The sequence below is a fragment of the Pteropus alecto genome, unplaced genomic scaffold, assembly GCF_000325575.1.
Source record: "Pteropus alecto unplaced genomic scaffold, ASM32557v1 scaffold16, whole genome shotgun sequence".
NCBI classification, from domain to species: Eukaryota; Metazoa; Chordata; class Mammalia; order Chiroptera; family Pteropodidae; genus Pteropus; species Pteropus alecto.
This window is the reverse complement of record NW_006438867.1, coordinates 6,114,589-6,133,164: the sequence shown is the minus strand read 5'-3', so window position 1 is coordinate 6,133,164 and position 18,576 is coordinate 6,114,589. Positions and strand designations below refer to the sequence as shown.

The 18,576-nt window shown below is 36.9% G+C and overlaps 1 protein-coding gene across 1 annotated transcript in view; it reads right to left on the bottom strand.

Annotated features, from left to right (window-relative positions):
* The window catches only part of SGCG (sarcoglycan gamma), a 66,047-nt gene that overhangs the window by 25,887 nt on the left and 21,584 nt on the right, over positions 1 to 18,576 (bottom strand). The window contains exons 2-4 of the mRNA XM_006915825.2: positions 15,428 to 15,529; positions 6,951 to 7,038; positions 3,034 to 3,153 (exon numbers count right to left, since the gene is read on the bottom strand). Of these exons, the coding sequence (XP_006915887.1) occupies positions 3,034 to 3,153; positions 6,951 to 7,038; positions 15,428 to 15,529 (310 nt within the window). The remainder of the gene's footprint in view (positions 1 to 3,033; positions 3,154 to 6,950; positions 7,039 to 15,427; positions 15,530 to 18,576) is intronic.

The following is an 18,576-nucleotide window of genomic DNA, read 5'->3' as shown; positions in this document are numbered from 1 at the left end:
ACTTCTCTTTCTTGGAGAAAACTTCTCTGACCCACTCATGTCTCTTTTTCCATCACTCTCTGGCATGACCTGTCCCCCTCTCCAGACAGGTCCTGTAGCCCTGGCCCAAGCACCTATTACAGTCCTTAGCAGACTGTGTCCAACAAACTAACTAATGCTTTGCATCTCAGCTAGAATATAAACATCACCTAAAAGGGAGCACGTCTTCATTATTTTGTACTATAGGAATTTAGCTTAATTACTAACACACAGTACACATTAAGTAAATGTTAATAAGTTCTAGGGAAATGGTATAGTTGAGACCAATGGTTCTCAACTAGAGATGATTTTATCCCCTCCCTTCTCACCCTTCCTCAAAGACTTCTGGCAACGTCTGGAGACATTTTGGTTGTCACAACTTGTCGGGGGGTGTGTGGGGGGTTGTGGATGCTGCTGCATCTATGCATAAAGCTCAGTGATGCTGCCACATGTCCTGCGGTGCACAGCACAGCTCCCCACTCACTCTAAAAATATTATCCAGCCCAAAACATTAGGTCAAAAGTTTCTTGTTTATACACTCAACACTCGTAGCAACAAGAGTAACATGTTACTATAATGGCATAGTGACAAGGAAAGTATACAGTAGTTGCAAGTGGGGTATATTTGTTCTGGTGTGTTTCACTGGAGAGGAATTTGGAAGAAATTTGTGTCTGAGACAAAAAAAAAAGAAAGAAAGAAAAGGAAGGAAGGAAGGAAGGAAGTAAGGAAGGAAGGAAGGAAGGAAGGAAGGAAGGAAGGAAGGAAGGAAGGAGGAAGAAAGAAAGAAAGAAAGAAAGAAAGAAAGAAAGAAAGAAAGAAAGAAAGAAGGAAAGAAAGAAAGAAAGAAAGAAAAGAAAAAAAGAAACAGCTATGAAAGAGAAGAAGAATACATCTTTAAAAAAGATAACTTGGATGTCTGTGCCAGAGAGCGTGCCTATGTGCTACCAGCATGCCGCCTCTCCCACTGACTCTGGTCAAGTTAGTGTAGGACAGTGGTTCTCAAAATGTGGCCTCTGGCACTGCGGCATGGGCCAAGAAACCCAGATTCTCATATCCCATTCCAGATCTACTGGATCAGAAACTCTGGGGATGAAGCCCAGCAATAAATATTTTAACGAGCCCTCTAGGTAATTCTGATACATGCATGTAGATAATAAACAATACAGTTGCTTGTCAATTTTTCTCACCTGTTCTACTAATTGGCATCCTGGCCTGGAAGGAGCCCTGGGTAGGATGGCTTGGGTTTGAAGCAATCCAAGCTGTTTCTTAGACAGTCTGCCCTGCGGATTTTACTGCCTTGAGTACAATAAAACTCTACCAAGACCCCTGTTGTCCTTTGCATACATTAACTCACTTAACCCAGCAAAGCCAGTACAGTAGACATTAGCAACCCATTTCTAAAAGCGAGGAAACAGCCAAAAGAGATTGAGTAACTTGCCTGAGGCCATGCAGCTAGGAATTGTTGAGGTAGGAACAGAACCAGACCTCCAAAGCCCTCAATCTCTGTACTACAAAACAGTGGTTTTCTGATGATGGAGGCACTTGGGCCATTTTTTTTTTTATTAGGCAATAATCAATTTCATTTAATAGATTTCCTAGCATTCTTTATTTTAGTAAGAAAACCAGGACCCTCCTGCCATAGAGTATGCTGCAACATAGGTTATGATTTTATAGTTTGTTTTGTTAGGAATTACATATTACATAAAACATTGTGTTAGGGCTGAGTCTACTTCTTAGGTCAGGGAACATTATTTCTATTTCATTTATGAATATTGGTAATTGTGTGTGACAAAATATAGTTGCTATTGGTTTCAGAATAGTACATAAAAGAATAGAGATGAATTTAATTAGTGTATGCCTGGTTATGTCTTCTAGTTTTTATAGAAGCTTGGCAAGTAAATTTAGAACATGTTCTGAACATTTTAAAAATAAAATTTCTTCTTTCCAGCCCTAAAAATGATTCCTATCAAAACCTCATCTTATCTTTCTTCCTAAGAGAGGAACTCTTTTTTTTTTTTTGTAAAAATATAGGGAATCCAAGTAGCTGATGGAATGGGAATAACAGAGACTTAGAAGAAGGTTCTTTTGCAAAAGTCATATGGAAAACAGATACTCGAATATCACGCACATGACAGAGAAATTTATGATAAGCTTTTGAGTTAAAATGATTGGAAAGCAATAAAGGATAACAATATGGTGCAAGAAGTGTGAGCAAAGATTTGTGAGGAGAGCTTCACTCTCCTAGGAAACTCTCAAGAATTTCAAAAGAAATACCACGAAGAAAAGTCAACAAATTCAAACTACTTTGTCTCTTCTAATCTGAAAGATATCAGAGCAAACTCGCCAAAAGTACCATCTGCTTTTGCAGAAGTGCGGTCCATGGGATATTGTTTTTCTCAAGAGTTACGCGAGATGAACGGATAAAGAAGATGTGGTACATGTGTACAGTGGAATATTATTCAGCTTCAAAAACAAAACAAAACAAAACAAAAGAAAGAAAATCTTGCCATGGATGGACCTTGAGGGCATTATGCTAAGTGAAATAAGTCAGGCAGAGAAAGACAGATACAGTATGATCTCACTTATATGTAGAATCTAAAGAACAAAACAAAAAACAAAAACAAAAACACCCAAATTCCCAGATAGACAGAATAGATTGGTGGTTGCAAGAAGCGGTGGGGGGCGGGGGATGGGCAAAATGGGTGCAGGGGATCGAAAGATACAAATTTCCAGTTATAAATGAAATAAGTCATGAGATGTAATGTATAGCATAGTTCTATAGTTCATAATACCATACCGTATCTGTAAAAGTTGCCAAGAGAGTAAATCTTAAAAGTTCTCATTGCAAGAAAATAAAAAATTGTAAGTATGTATAGTGATGGATGTTAACTACACTTATTGTGGTGATCATTTCACAAATATACAAACAGCGAAACATTTTGTTGTACACCCGAAACTAATATTACGTGGTATATCAATTATCTCTCAAATGAAAGAAAAAGAGCTCTGACCTACCAGTTACTCGAAGTCTGTCTGTACCAACCACAACTTCCTTCTCATCTACAGTGAAAAGTGATTTGCCTTCCTTGGAATTGATCTGAAACTGTTGACTCTGGACTTCTACCATCTGGGGACCTGAAAGGTTAATTCAAACAGTTTATTATAAAGTGTTTACCATATGCAGTGTTATAATCTCTACTTTTACACATGCTAAATTACTAAACATGTAGGATTTTTCACTAACAGGTTTTTGATTCCATGATTAAGTTTTGTAAGTTCTAAGCCTAAATCTATTCTATTATTAAAATTAATTTGTCAAACCCGTGCTAATATATATCAAATATATGTACAAATAAATTATTTAAAAGTTAAATTTTTTCAGGTTTTTAAAACTTGCCCAAAATAAGATAATTCTCCCACTCGTATTATTTAAATCTGCATTCTTTCGAGTATAAACCAGCTAAAGATTTTGTATTCTGAAATGTGATATTTACGAAAGAACCTTTTACAAATGGGTCACTTTCACGGCCAAGGTTAACTCAGAAAATGAATTATACTCAGATGCTCTCTTCTGCCCTTGTCCTCAGAAAGGTCCTCAGTTCTTACTCCATGGAGAAAAATAGATGTCACCATGGAAGAACACCCCCAATTTCCTGCCCTTCCCCTCATTTTTGTCTTCTTCACTTTTTTTTTTTAATTTCAGTGACAGAGGTGTCACCTTCTCCACACGCTTAATTCCTTCATGTGAGCTTCAGACCCGTTGCTTCTCAAATCATAACTGTATTCGGCCAATGTTTAATGGGTGCCACTATGGGCCAGGCACTGGGGACACTGTATCCTCATGGAACGTATAAGCTCTTGTTCAATTTCTCTCATCCATACACTTGGGTCCTCATCATTTTATGTTTTGTAATTTCTCTGTGTGTTTCCATTTTTTTCAAACCCCGGAGCATAAGAGATTAATCTCTCTAGAACACAGCTATCAGTATTTGCTTAAGAAACTACAAGTGTTCCCTAGTTCTTCTGCATGTTAGTTTTATATTCTTACGTAGAAAAGTAAGTTTATTGAGAAAATGAATAGATTACAGTTTTTGTATAGTGTATGTGTCCCTCTGTCCCCAACAGTACTCATTAAAGTTGATGGACACCTGCTAGAAATGACATTGAAGCTTTCGATGAATACATTAATCCATTTTGAACATGGTCACCAACGTATCCTTATGCTATTTCATTAATTTGTACCTCAGAACCTTTCACTTAACTGTGTCTGTACGTGTGTGTGTGTGTGTGTGTGTGTGTGTGTGTGTGTGTGAGAGAGAGAGATATTTATAAAATGGAACTCATTTTTTCCTCTATGTTTTATCTTCTTTCTCTTAAGGAAGACTACCTTAATTTTTTTGGTAGTTTATGGTTGTGATTAAACTAAAAGATGACAGATTCATTTCAGCAAGGTAATCTCTGTCTTTAAGAACATGACTTGATTATTATTCCCAGCCAACAGAATCCAGAGGCCCAAAAAGTCAAGAGAGAGAGAGAGAGAGAGAGAGAGAGAGAGAGAGAAGCTAAATTTAAAGATGTTTTCCGCTCCAGAATAAACTGTTGTCCAATGATAAGAAGCTCATAATCACAGGGATAATCATCTCTTAAAATCATTGAGTTTGGAATTACCTTGTTAACTTTTACTAGTATTCTACTAGCTTTTATAACCTAGCTGGACATGAATTAAAATTGAGTGAGTAATCCTCTCTTGCAGCAGAGTTCCTTAAGAAATAGAATTTAAATTCTATCTTGGTGATAAAAAGAAAAAAAAAGAGCTGACTGGTAAAATAACATTTTTAATGGAAGGTCTTGGTGCAAAGAAAGAAACAAAATAAAGGAAGTAAACATAAGAAGGTTTTATAATCTGATGAATTAAGTTTGTGAAATTGGCTTAAGGGTTTTTCTAGTGAAAAATACAACCAAATGCTTCCTGACATACAGTATGCCGCCTTAACAGCTTCCTCCATCCCCTCACCCCACATCGCCATGACAGCTTGAATTTAAGATACCATCATGTAAAAGTAAGTATCAAACTTGGCCAACCCATCTGAGCACAGCTTGAATACTTCTGGGTGTGTCTTATTTTTAAACTAGCCAGAATCGTTATTTGAAAATAAAATTAAATTAACGGTAGTAATCAGAGCTGCATTTATAACTGGTAAGATTCCATTGTTGTTGCTTATGGTTCGAGATCTTTTCGTGCAAAGATTTGAAATGCTAACTATTAGCATTTGCTTTTCAATGTTTGACTTCTTTTGGAATTTAAGACTTTTGGTTTTGATTGCATTGGTTGCCAACTTTTTTCAGTGGTTTAGTAATAAGCAATTATTCATTGAAATGAGATTAATTTGGTGAGTTCACATAAATTACATTTTAATGCCCAGATTGGCTAAATTTATCTCCTTTCAAGAAATGTGAGGCTGGAATGACTGTGATTGTGGGTAATCATTTACTGAAAGTAATCTTGAATTTGGTGAGTTATATTCCCTAGTTCAGGGTTCTCAATATAACAGAGGCTTTCCAGACAAAGGTTTAATAGAAATCACTAATTTAATACTCTATTAGGCATGAAACACTAAGGTTAAAACTCAAGATTTGAGGCTAACGGTTTAAACCGAAGTAATTCTAACGGGTTTTTTTTGTTTTTTTTTTTAAGTAAATTCCTTGTTGTCAAAAATGAGAACTGTATCTACAACTTAAACAGCTGCTGGCATGCTAGTGTAATAAATCTGATTAGGGAGAGGGAGGGCTAGTGGAAACACTCAGAGAAATAAGTCCTGGGGTCATTCCTGGTCAGGCTTTCCTAGGAACTAGCTGTGCGTTCTTGAGCAAATTAGCTTCAGTTTTTTCTATACATGAAACTGAGGACGGATTTATATTATCCCTAACTGTATCATAAAAAGGAATCATCAGGTTCCTATGTGGCTATAGTTTCACATGTAACATTATTCTGTTTTATAAAAACAGCCATTAAAAAAAAAAAAAAGACACAGAAAGTTACCAGCTTGTGTTGACAGTATACTTCTCATCTACTTCCGCATAATCAAAAGGGCCATCTAATTTCTTAGGTTTTGCAAATCTGTGAAATATTGATAGTATACAGAATGTATTCACATTCCTTTTACCAGCTGGTTTACTCTTTTGTTATTTCTTTCATCTATATTCCTCCTCTCTAATCCTTTTTCCCAAGGTACAAAATTCCATATGACCTCATTTCCACGTGACCTTATTCTCTGATCTTAGCTGACTGGGTAGATGTACACAGCCGACCCAAGGGTAGCTGGCCAAACGGATTAGTGGGACCAATTAAAATACTTTGTTATGAATTGAGAATTCATGAAATTGAGGACAAAGTTGTTGGTGCCGAGAACTACAGCTCATCATATGAAGAACCAGAGAGGTCCTGGAGGCCCTGCAGAGTTAGAACCGATGCAGCCACAATACCCAAGGGAGAAGGATGGGCAAATATTCACCAGAAGGGAGGGGTACATGACCAGAAGGTTTATAGGAAGGGGAGGGAGAGAGAGAACTTTGGCTCTTAGCCCTGATCGCTGTTTTTTTGAAAGCAACTACTTCCGTTCATTTCCTTTGGTCTTTGATAGACTCTTTTGTATCCTACAGTAGTCATTGTGTTTCTTGTACTACCTTGGATGGTCCTCTATTTCTTGGATTCAAAATAACTTTAATTAAAATACTTTAGACAGTCCTCTACCCTCTCCTCAAAGTCATGCTAACTATTCTCTGTAGTAGACACAGCAAGATATTTAGAAAATTCAGACTTTGATAGTTCATAAATGATTTTGAATTCTTTAGAAGAAAAAACAAACTTATCCATTTGGCACACTATTCATGGACCACACACATGCAAAGCGCTGTGACGCAGCTGGACTCACCCACTTTTAATCTGCCTGTGACCTCTCCTTCAGAGTTTCGTGCGTTTACAGTCACATTCTGAGTAGACTGTAGAAGTAGAGACGAGTCCTAGGAAGGGATTTACAAAGTTAGCCAAAGATATCTTTATATTTGTATATAAATTTAAGATTTGTATAAAATCTCCATAGTCACAGATTCTGTGATAGTATACATTTGTTTTCATAAAATTATTTTAAAGCTTGAATTGCATTATTCATAAAATATAATAATCTTATGGGTTTGTAGTGCTGCGTGCACTGGTTACAATGTGCCCGATCAGTTTTCACAGTGAAGATCTAAAACAATCACTTTTAATATTCTTTTTTCTTTTCCAAAGAATCAAAATTTCATTTTCATTATTTATGTTCTGGACATGATATATTTTAGGAAAATAAATCATAGAATGGTTAGTTCTTCTATATAAATACCATGTTACTTATTGTTAAAATGCAAAGATTTTTCACAATTTCAAAAGAGCTTTTCAAATTTGTTGAATGCCTAGTTTTTGAGCTTTTGTTGGAAGAGAAAGTGGCTTTATGAGCACGTTAGTGTTTTCTTCAGTATCAGTTCTAAGTGGGTGGTTTCATTTTACAGAACATTGCTTGCTTTTATATAAATAGTTTTCTTCAAAAGGAATGCAGTAATTTGGCTGTTGGGTTCAAGTGGGTTTACGGTTCACTCAGAGGGAACAAAATACCTTCCAGAGTTGTGGGAAATAATGTAATTTTTCAGAAGGAAAGAAGTTTCAGGAGTACTTTGGAACTCTCACAGGTCAGATAATTTGTCCAGCTGGCAGATGGAAGCAGATGGAAGCTTGTGGAAACAGATGGATTTATCAGCCCCTCACGTTTTATCCAATGATGCGACCTTAATACTTGTTTTTGCATTGTTATAAAATAACTAGCATGATAATAAAGCTAACAATTTACCCACAATTTTAGCATCCATCCTCTCATTTCATCCCCCACATTTTGAAGTAGGTACCATGGTAGATGAGAAAACTGAGTTCAAAGAGATTAAATTACAGCTTACCCAAAGTCACAACTATCAAGTGACAGTGTCAAGATAAAACCTAGTCTTTAGATGCCAACTTCCATGCTCTTTTCTTCCATTCCCCCGGAATGGGCAGACAGGGCCCAGGTTGGAGCTGTGAGATCTACTCCCATGCCTAGACGAAATAAGCTACTCAGGGAACCACTCTAGGTGTCTGATCCAATGAGGACTCTCAAACCCTTTTCTTTTTCTGCCTTCCACTGTCGGGGCTGGAAAGGCTAACTGTTTTCTCAGCCTGTCTTGCAGCTAAGGGGACCCAAGTGATACAATTCTGGTCAATGAGATGGAAGCCGAAATCTGCTGGGGGCGGGAAGAGGGTTTCCAGGCAGGCTTTTGCTTTCCTGATGAAAAGGAGACGTATTGGCAGTGCAGGCTTCGCCGGCCACATGCCTTGGATGACGTTGCCTAGCAGACCCCTAGCAACCGTGGGGAAGGCAGAAAGACGGCAAAGCTGCCGGCCCCAACGTTGGTGAGAGTTGAACTGATGCTGTAACCGCCCCCTTCTAGCTTCTAGTTATATGAGAATAAAAGTTCTGATGAGTTTATGCCACTCCTGGCTAGATTTTCTGTTACTCATAGTATAAGGCAGAAATGGCTCTGTAGCAATATTAACAAAATGATACAAATATTCTCTCTATCACTTAATGAAAGCTCTTATATTAATTGTACTTGCTCTTTGAAATAATCAACAGGTACATTTTTAAAAAACTGTAATGTTTATTGTAAAGTAGAGGGCATTTCCATTTTCTATGTGAGGAAAGCTGAGAGCTAAAGCTTGTGAATGAGTTTCTCATTTTTCAAAATTAGCTAGTGATATCCTTTAGACAAATTTGAAGCCATTTGTAAATGACAGCCAGGTGGAAAGACACATTTAATAATTTGTCCATTAATCTGAACTGAATTCTGACTGTATTTTTTGGATAAAAACAATGTATCATGCAACACTATATTTAGTCTTAGGATGTAGATAAAAGAGGCACAGGACATGATCTCTTTTCTCCAGAGTGTGTGACCTAGATAAGGAGCAATGAGGGAGATGCATAAAAAGACGGCCAGAGGGGAGGGAGGTGGGGGCTGGGAGAATGGGGTGAAAGGTTAAAGAAGTACAAATTAGTAGCTGACGGATGGTCACTGGGATGGGGAGCACCACAGAGGAAATGCAGTTAGCTTTCATATAATGGCTAGATGGAGAGTCATGAGAGAAAGAACAATTAGGGGGATCGTTTTATAAACTATACAAATGTCTAACCAACGTACTGTATACTTGAAACTAATAATAATAATAAAAAAAAGACCATTAACAATGTAAGGATGTGTTGGTAGAGCTCAAATATAGATCACAACTGCCTTAAGAGTTCTCAATAGTCTCCTTTGGCCACTTTGTATGTGGACATGATTAATTATTTCAAATGTGAACCTAATATGGGAATGGCAGAAGCTTAGTCAGTCACTGAAGCAACATGTGTTTGTCAAGAAGTCTGCCAAATCATCTGTGGAAAAATTATATTTATGGCATAAAGTTATTCATAATATTCTCTTATCATTCTTTGAATGTCTGTAGGATCCTCAGGGGTCTCCCCTCTACCATTTCTGACATTGGTCCTTCGTGTCCTCTCTTTTTAATGGTTAGTCTAGTTAGAAGTTGATCGATTTTTATTGATCTTCAAAAAGAACCAGCTTTTGGTTTCATTGATTTTCTCTATTGTTTTTATGTTTTCTATTTTTTTTTGATTCCTGCTTTTAATTCTTTCATTTCTTCTCTTACCTTTGGCTTAGTTTGTACTTTTTCTAGTTCCTCTATGAGTATGCAGAAGTCATTGATTTTCTTTTTTTCTAATATAGGCATTTAGTGCTATAAGTTTTCCTCTAAGCACAGTTTTAACTATATCTCCCCAAATTTGATATACTGTTTCTCTCTTTTTCATCAGTTTAAAACAAACACTCTCTAATTTCTCTTTTGATTTCTTCTCTGACCCATGGATTATGTATCAATATTTTATTTAATTTCCAAATATTTGAAATATTTTCAGATATTTTTGTTACTATTGTCTGATTAAATATTTTGTAGTCAAATAACATATGTTGTATGATTTGAATACTTTTAAGCTTATCGAGGTTTGTTTTATAGTCCAAAATATAATCTTGATAAATATTCCCTGTGCATTGAAAAATAACCGGTATTCTGCTGTTGGCAGGAAGTGTGCTATATAAATGTTAATTATATCAAGTAGGTTGATAGTGTTCTTCAAGTCTCCTACCTATATCCTCATTGATTTTCTGTTATTGAGAGAAAGATGTTGAAATCTCTTTGTTCTTTCAGTTATTGAGAGAAAAATGTTGAAATCTCTGACTATAACTGTGGATAATTCTTTTTTTTTTTTTTTTGCAGTTGTATCAGTTTTTGCTTCATGTATCTGGAAGTTCTAATATTAGGTATATAAATGTTTAGTGATATAAATGATGAATTTACTCCTGCGTCTTTTGAAACAGCCCTCTGTATCTCTGAGATCTTTATCTCTTTGCTCTGAAATCTACTGTTATTAATAAAATGGGTTTGAACTGCATGAGTCCACTTACATGTGGATTTTTTCCAATAAGTGCTATAAATGTATTTTCTTTTCCTTATGGTTTTCTTAATAATATTTTCTTTTCTTTAACTCACTTTAGTGTAAGAATATAGCTTATAATACATATAACATACACAATATGTGTTAATCAACCATTTATGTTATCAGTAAGGTTTCTGGCCAACAGCTGGCGATTAGTAGTTGAGTTCTGGGGGAATTAAAATTTACACGTGGATTTTCGACCATGGTGGGGAGGGGTGTCGGCATCCCTTACCCTATGTTGTTCAAGGATCAACTGTATAGCCACTACAGCTTTCTTTTCATTAGTGTTAATATGGTATATATTTTTTCTTTTTTTTAGCCTTTTATTTTTAATCTATTTGTGTCTCTATAGTTAAAGTGGGTTTTTTTTAAGTGGCATATAGTCATTCTTCCTTTTTCATTCAATATGACAATCCCTGGTTTTCAATTGGAGTGTTTAGACCATTTATATTTGATGTGCTTATTGATATGGCTTGGTTCAAATCTACCAACTTGTTATTTGTTTTCTATTTATTCTATCTGCTCTTTGTGTCCTTTGTCGGGTTCCTTTCGGACTGAGTATAATTTATGGTTTCATTTTATCTCCATCGTTGACATATTAGCTACACTTTGTATGTGTGTTTATGTTAGGATTTATAAATCTTTAACTTATCATGGTCTGTCTTCAAGTAATTCATGTAAAAGCCAATTCATATATAACATAAGAACATTATAACAGTACTTCCATTTTTTTCTCTCATGGTCTTTATTTTATTGTTGTTATATATTTTACTTCCATCCTTGCTGTAAACTCCAAAGTACATTGTTATTATTTCTCCTTTAATAGTCAAGATCTTCTAGAATCATTTCCTTTAATATTCTTGTAGTGCCAGTCTGCTAAAGTAATTTTTTCAGCTTTAGTAAGTGTGAAAAAAGAGACTATTTGCCCTTGTTTTTGAAAAATATTTTTGCTAGGGACAGAATTCTAGGTTGGCTGGGTTTTGTTTCATTACTTTAAAATTAGTGCTCTACTGTTTGCGTTGTTCCTGACTAGAAGTCTGCTGCCATCCATTCTTATGTTTTTCGGGGTTTTTTTTGTATATAAGATGTCCTATTCCTCTGGCTGCTTTTAAGATTTTCTCTTTATCTCCAGTTTTAAGCACTTTCATTGATATGCTTTGATGTAGTTTTCTTCTTGTTTCTTTTGTTTTAGGTTCATTAAGCATGTTTGATATGTGGATTTAAAGTTCCATCAAACTTGGAAAAATATCTCGCATTATTTTTTTCAAATATTGTCTTCTCATCTCTCTCTGTCAATTTTTTCCAGTCTTTTTCCTCTGTGTTTCATTTTGATTAGTATCTATTGCTACACCTTAAAGTTCACTAATCTTTTCTTCTATAGTGTCTAGTCTGTTGTTAATCTGTTAATCCCACCAATTGACTTTTAAAAAAAGAATTCCAGGTGTTATATCCTTCAACTCTAGGTTAATGTGAGTTTTTTCTGTCTTTCCATCTTTCATGTCTCTCCTTGACATGTTCATGCTTTCCTTGACCTTTGTGCCAGATAGAACAGTTTTTTTGAACTTCGTACTGGGACATACCAAGTCAGTTGGAAAAATTATGATACCTTCAAGGATTCTTATTAAGCTTTGTTATATGGGACCAGACCAGCAATGATACTAGTGCTGATCTTGTGTCACTCCTGAGCCAATACCTTTCTTAACATTCTACCTGATGCCCATGACTTACGAAATTCTGTTCAGACAGTAAACTGGGGTAATTCTAGGACTCACCTCTTTTGTTTCATTTTTTCAGAGATAACTATCCTGACTGCCATTGTCTGACATCTGAAAATTGTTCTAGTCCATTTGGGCTACTATACCAAATGCCAGAGACCGGATGGCTTATAAACAACAAACATTTATTTATCACAGTTTTAGAGGATGAGAAGTCCAAGATTATGGTGCTGGCCAATTCAATGTCTAGTGAGACTTACTTTCTAGTTCATAGAGTGTGCCTTTCAGCTGTAATCTCATATGATGGAAGGGGCAAAGGAGCTCTCTCGGGCCTCTTTTACAAGGGCACTAATCCCATTCATAGGGGCTTCACCCTCATGACCTAAATACCTCCCCAAAGCCCCACCTCCTAATACTATCACCTTGACGGATTACGATTTCAACATGTGAACATTCAGACCATAGCAAGAACCATATGTTTTCAAGTTTTTAGTTGTTTAATGAGAGAGTGTTAATGTCTTTCCTCTATTACCTATTTTGATTTTTATAATTTCTTCTTCTTGTCATTAAAGTTGCTCAAAATAGCTCTATGTCCTTGAGATTCTCAAGTGTGCTTTTCCAGTCATTTTCAGATTGACTATTTTTACTTGGAAGTTAGTTTCCTTTCTCGTAGAGTTTATTTTGTAACCTTGTTTTAGATGAAGTTTTCCTTACATGGTTTGAAGTCTCAGTCTTAAGCTCCTGTGTATTTTAATTTCTGCACTTATCCAGCCTGTCTAAAAGCTTTTTACCATTGCTTCCATTCATACCCCACGGTCTCTCAGTCTTACAAGGATGGCTCAGGGCCTCTGTCCTCAGTGATATTAGTGTCCTGGTCTGGCATCTTTGTGGGTTCCTCCCCACAGATATACAGCTTTATTCAAGCTTGGGCAGGGGTTGCCAGCAATTTCTGCCTTTCATTGCTGTCTCAAGCAATAGGTCTGCTGGGGTCCCAATCATGTTGACATCAATTTGGTGTCTGTTGCTCTGTGGGCTCTGATCATAAGCTGTTCCTGTCTCTTTTCAGGTTTGTGAACCTCAAAGAAAATCATTTCAAGTAAAGGTTTAAAATTGTGTTTCTGTTCTATTTCATGTTCCATTGTGTCTCTGTGTTTTACTATGTAGTCTTTTTGCTCTATCAGATATAACTGCTCTGCGTTTATGTTAATGGGCAGGGTGGATGGGTTTAAGTCATGAACTCCAAGCACAGCCCCGACAGAGCCTCATGTATTAATTCTGAAGGGTTACCAAGTCATCATATGCTAGCAGCCAGAACACCATGCTGAATTACACTTAAAATGAAAAAATTCTCCCAGCCCAGCAATATGGATAAATAAAATATGTGTCACATTTTGCAAATTCATAAGATAATTTCTGTAATTTTATGGAAAATTACTTCCTAGACGCATCTTTGAAAAGAAAACATAACTAATACATCAGTGCACACAAAAATTACAAGGCATAATTTTGTTCAGTTAATCCTATTATTGGAAAGCCATACTAGTTACAAAATACTTCACAGCTCTGTTATCACATAATATTATTCCAAATGTTTGTGTAATTTTATGTACTGATTGACATTTCACATTAATGTATCATTGTGAGACTTTAATATGTAATTATCTAAAATAATTTAAATAATTTTGCTCCCTTTTCAAAAAAGGATACTGTAGATGAAAAAGTCTGATAGGATATAACTAAAAGTATTATTAATTCCAGAATATTATATTTGCTATGATTTAATCACCTGATTTCAGTCACCAGGCTATTCTCTCAGTCTTATCTCTTAAAAAAATATGGTAGGAGATTAGCCAATAGAACTCTGGGGCAAAAAAGGCTAAGCTCTAATATTTGAATTCTTTCTTCGCATCTGACTTCCCTTTTTACAAAAGCTTGCATTATTTCCCATGTTTCCATACAACAGGGCTGGTTAATAGGGGGAAGTGCCATCATGACTGATGTAAGTGTATTATCTGAATAAGCTCATAGAATCAGGCTGATATGGACAACAGCCTGTGATATTCCAGGTCATTTGCCTGTTCCTACTGCTGACACCGTAGTGCCTGATAACTACTGCGAGCTCTGTACTCTCTAAGACCTCTCTATTGCAATCAGTACTCATAAGTTTTATACCATATCATTTTGTAGTTGGTAGTAGAGGTTGGTGATTGTTCTGATGTTTAGTTTAGGAGTGTACTTTATCTCTCTTACAGTGGTTGGCCTTTTGTTTCTTTTGTAATTGCCCTAGATTAGCTAGCATAGCCTCTGTATGTAGGAGATACTGATAGATCCTTTTGTACCTAGAAAAGGGAGGAAAATGAAGAGTGTACTCTTCCGACAATTGATGAGTTACAGCTGGATGAAGTTGTAACACTTTATTTAGATAATACCACCTAATCAGTAACTAGCAAAATATCTCTACTACAAAGTCCATAGCATCATATAAGGAAAAACAGAACATATTACAAAAATTGTTTGACTATATTTTGTATTTGGCTCTACTCGTTATAAATTTCATGGAGGTAAATGAAGATAATACTGAGGCAGATTTACTTTTGAAGTCACACAATTGTTTAATGGTGTTGATTAATCTATTTATGGAGAATCCTATAGAACCATAATCTGTAATTAGTATAATTACTACAGAACATACTACTATGACACTAATTTTTTCCTAAGCTTTGCAGATAATTTTAAATGCCTTGAAAGAAGTGTATTTAAATTACAAGCATAAATGGGAAGAATTTTAGATTGTTTTTGATAAAGGTTTTAATTACCAAGCCTTTATTAAGGTCTAAATTACTGAGGTCACCAAATTCAGATCTGAAGCACATGAAAACAGAGTCTTTTTAGAACATAATATCAGAAATGAGTTCCACAACCTTGGAGCCAAGCTTTTTATAATGAGTATGTCATGAATGTGTGTACGTGTCTACTTTCTAAGAACTCTCCTTTGAAATATGCCTAATTTCTGCACTTAACCATTATTTCTTTTTCATAAAGTACAAATGATTTAAATGTTTCATCAAATCGTTTTCTTACCACTCTGGAGTGTACTTCTTTGGCATACAATGGGAATAAAAACTCAGATTCCCCTTCCAGGCGAAGCCCATCATTTGTAACACGCAAGTGACCCATTCCTGTCTGTTAAAAAGACAAGACAATAGAGATTTTGTTATTGCTTTCTTTTGTTATTCCATTTCTTTTAGAATCAGCTTAAATTACATATGCATTTTCATTGACTTCCTATCAGCACTTTTCTGTATTTCTCTCAAATGCGTTATTTAAAACTTTAGTTGTTTTTATTCAATATATAATATTTTATTAAGTCTTACGTAAATACAAAGGCCTGTTTAGAAAATACATATAAGATTTAAAGAATCTTTTTACCAGAAACACCCAAGAGCCCATCGCCATGTAAGAAAAAGAATCTTACCGTTATTATTTCAAAATTTTTAAAATTAAGATGCAATAGAATGGACCCTTTTGAGGTGTACAGTTCTATGAGTTTTAACACACGCGACCACCAACACAATCAGGAGACAGAACCGTTTCATCACTACCGCCCCTCAAAATGCCCTAACTACCTTTTTAAGGCTTCAGATGTATATCAGGCGAGTTCATGAAATAGCAAATATCTATTGGGCTTTTCTTACGTGAAAAGCAGTGTGGAGCTCTAGTCAAGCTGCCTGCTCTCAACGAGCTTCCAGTCGTGAATAGTTGCCAGAAAGGGTAGAAGACTTAATTCTGAAAATCACCAACCGCTATCATGCTATTCGATCTCGTGGGCAGTTCAAAACTTCTCAACACTGGACCTCTCTCTCCTTGAAACACCACTCTCGTTTGGTTCTCATGAACTGTGCTAGTCTAGCTTTGCTCTGACTGCAGAAAACACTCTCTTGGCCTTGTTGCACGTCCATCCTCCTCCACCCGGCCCCTGACTGCTGGCTCCCTCTGCTGTCCTAGGCCTTTCCAGGCATTCCCGCAGAGCACACCCTTGGCTTCCATGACCATCTCAGTGTGGAAGACACACCCATTTGTATTTGCAGCTTAGATTCTGTCTTTTGAGCTCTCACATGTGCTGTGTGTGTGTGTGTGTGTGTGTGTGTGTGTGTGTGTGTGCGTGCGTGTGTGACTATCTGTCCATCCCTTTTGAATATCTTGAATCTTGATCTTCCTTCTCTCCCCCTAGGATAGAGGCAGATAAAAAGGACGGAGAGCAGAATGGTGGAGAGAATGAAACAAAGACATTTTTTTATACAAGGACAGGACAAAGACGTGTTACTCAGAACCGATGCCATAGACTTCTCTGAGTTGACAAGTCGCACTAACAAGAACCAAATTCAGTGTGTGATGACATACTCCGCCCAGCTCCCCATCTGTGAACCAGCACTCTGGGTCTCTCCCCGTGGGTTTGGGCGCTGTGGTTTTGGCCCTGTGGTTGGTGGAAGCCCCTCCCTCATGCTGCTGGGCTTGGGCTGACCCTCACCGTGGGCAGAGGGGCCTCCCGGAGTCTCTCTTACATGTGTGAGTCAGTGTGTGGTTTGGTTTGAAGAAGGGGCTCAAAGTCTAAAAAGCTGATAACGACCGTTTTAGTTTCTCACAGGATCCAACCATGCATTTGTAAAGTATAGTTTATGAAAATAAGTAAACCTCAGAAAAATTATTCAATTCATCACGTGTGGGTAGGTAGTGTAAGCCCTGACACCTGTCGTTGTTTCTTTCTTTTTCGTAATGCATGTGCCTGACTTTGATTGACAGCCTTCCACCTCAGAGACAGCTCTCAGACTGACTAGATCAAAAGCCAGGCTGCCTTCCCCACTGAGGCTCTGGTTTTGGAGATGGGGCTGATTTCAATAATTGACCATTTGGGTCACTTGTTTTCTCTCTCTGCACTTTAAATTCTCTGCTCTTAGGTTTTAAAATCACTAATCAAGGGTGGACCTCAGTGAAACCCTGGGCTCCCAGCCTTCACCCCAGTAAAAGCAGAACCCGAGGCCCTTGCACTCTCTGTCTGCGACCTTGCTGTGTGGCCCCAGGTGGGCTGTGGAATTTCCAGGTCTTGTTAAATAACAAACTTGTAGCTTTTCAAAGTTTCTCAGTGGTTATTGCTGAAGGGCGTCTTTCAATTGTAATAAGAACTCCCAAGGGCTTTTCCAGACACAACATTGGTTATGGACAGGCTGAGACCAGTAGAACACGGAATAAGCTAATTTTTAGCAAGCAATTCCATCGGGAATTTTATATCCTAGAAGTAACCAAAGTGAACTTTCGAGATTAAAAACGCTCACCTGAAAATCTGCTGCTAAATTTTTGGGTCCAAGTGAACAAATGCCGAGAGTTCTCTGAGCTATATTTTGCTACATCGGGGGAAAAAAAAAAAAGACGACAAAAACTAATGCTAATTCTAGCCTCTCAAGTAGCTAATTCACATAATCAGATTGCGAAAGCTAATGGCTCCTTCTCATGCATCATTTCCTCCTCTGGCTGTTACTTTCCTTATCTGAAAAATGAAGGAACTGACACGAGATGACTTAAGTCTCCTTTCACCTGTAATATTCTTTGATTTTTAATAAGATGAATCACAAACCTCTGGACAAAACAAATCACCATACAATACTTGAAAACAAAAGGATATGCTTATCTATTTGTTTAGGTTTTTTTTTTAAAGTCAGGTATGTCGAGGTATAATTTACACATAATAACACTTTTACCCTTTTTAGTGAACAGTTCTATGCATTTTTGCAAACTTAACATAGTCGTGCGACCACGACACAATCAAGATAGAGAACAGTTCTTAGAGACCCTAAACGTGTCTCTCTGTATCGCCCCCAGTCCCCAGCCCCCAGCCCACACCCTCATTCCTTGGCAAGCACTGCTTTCTGTCTCCATAATTCTAACCTTTTCCAGAATGTCACGTAAATGGAATCACACCGTACGGAGCCTTTTCAGCCTGGCTCCTTTTACTAGAGTAATGCATTTGACATTCATCCACACTGTTGTGTGTATTAGTAGTTTGTTTCTTTTTATCGATGAGTAGTATTCCACTAGACGAATGTACCACCGTCGGCTGAAGGACATTTGGGTTGTTTTGATGAATAAAGATAAAAGCCACTATCTACTTCTCTGTACAGGTTTCTGTAGGAACATAACTTCCTTTTCTGTTGGGCGAATACTCAGGTGGCATTCCT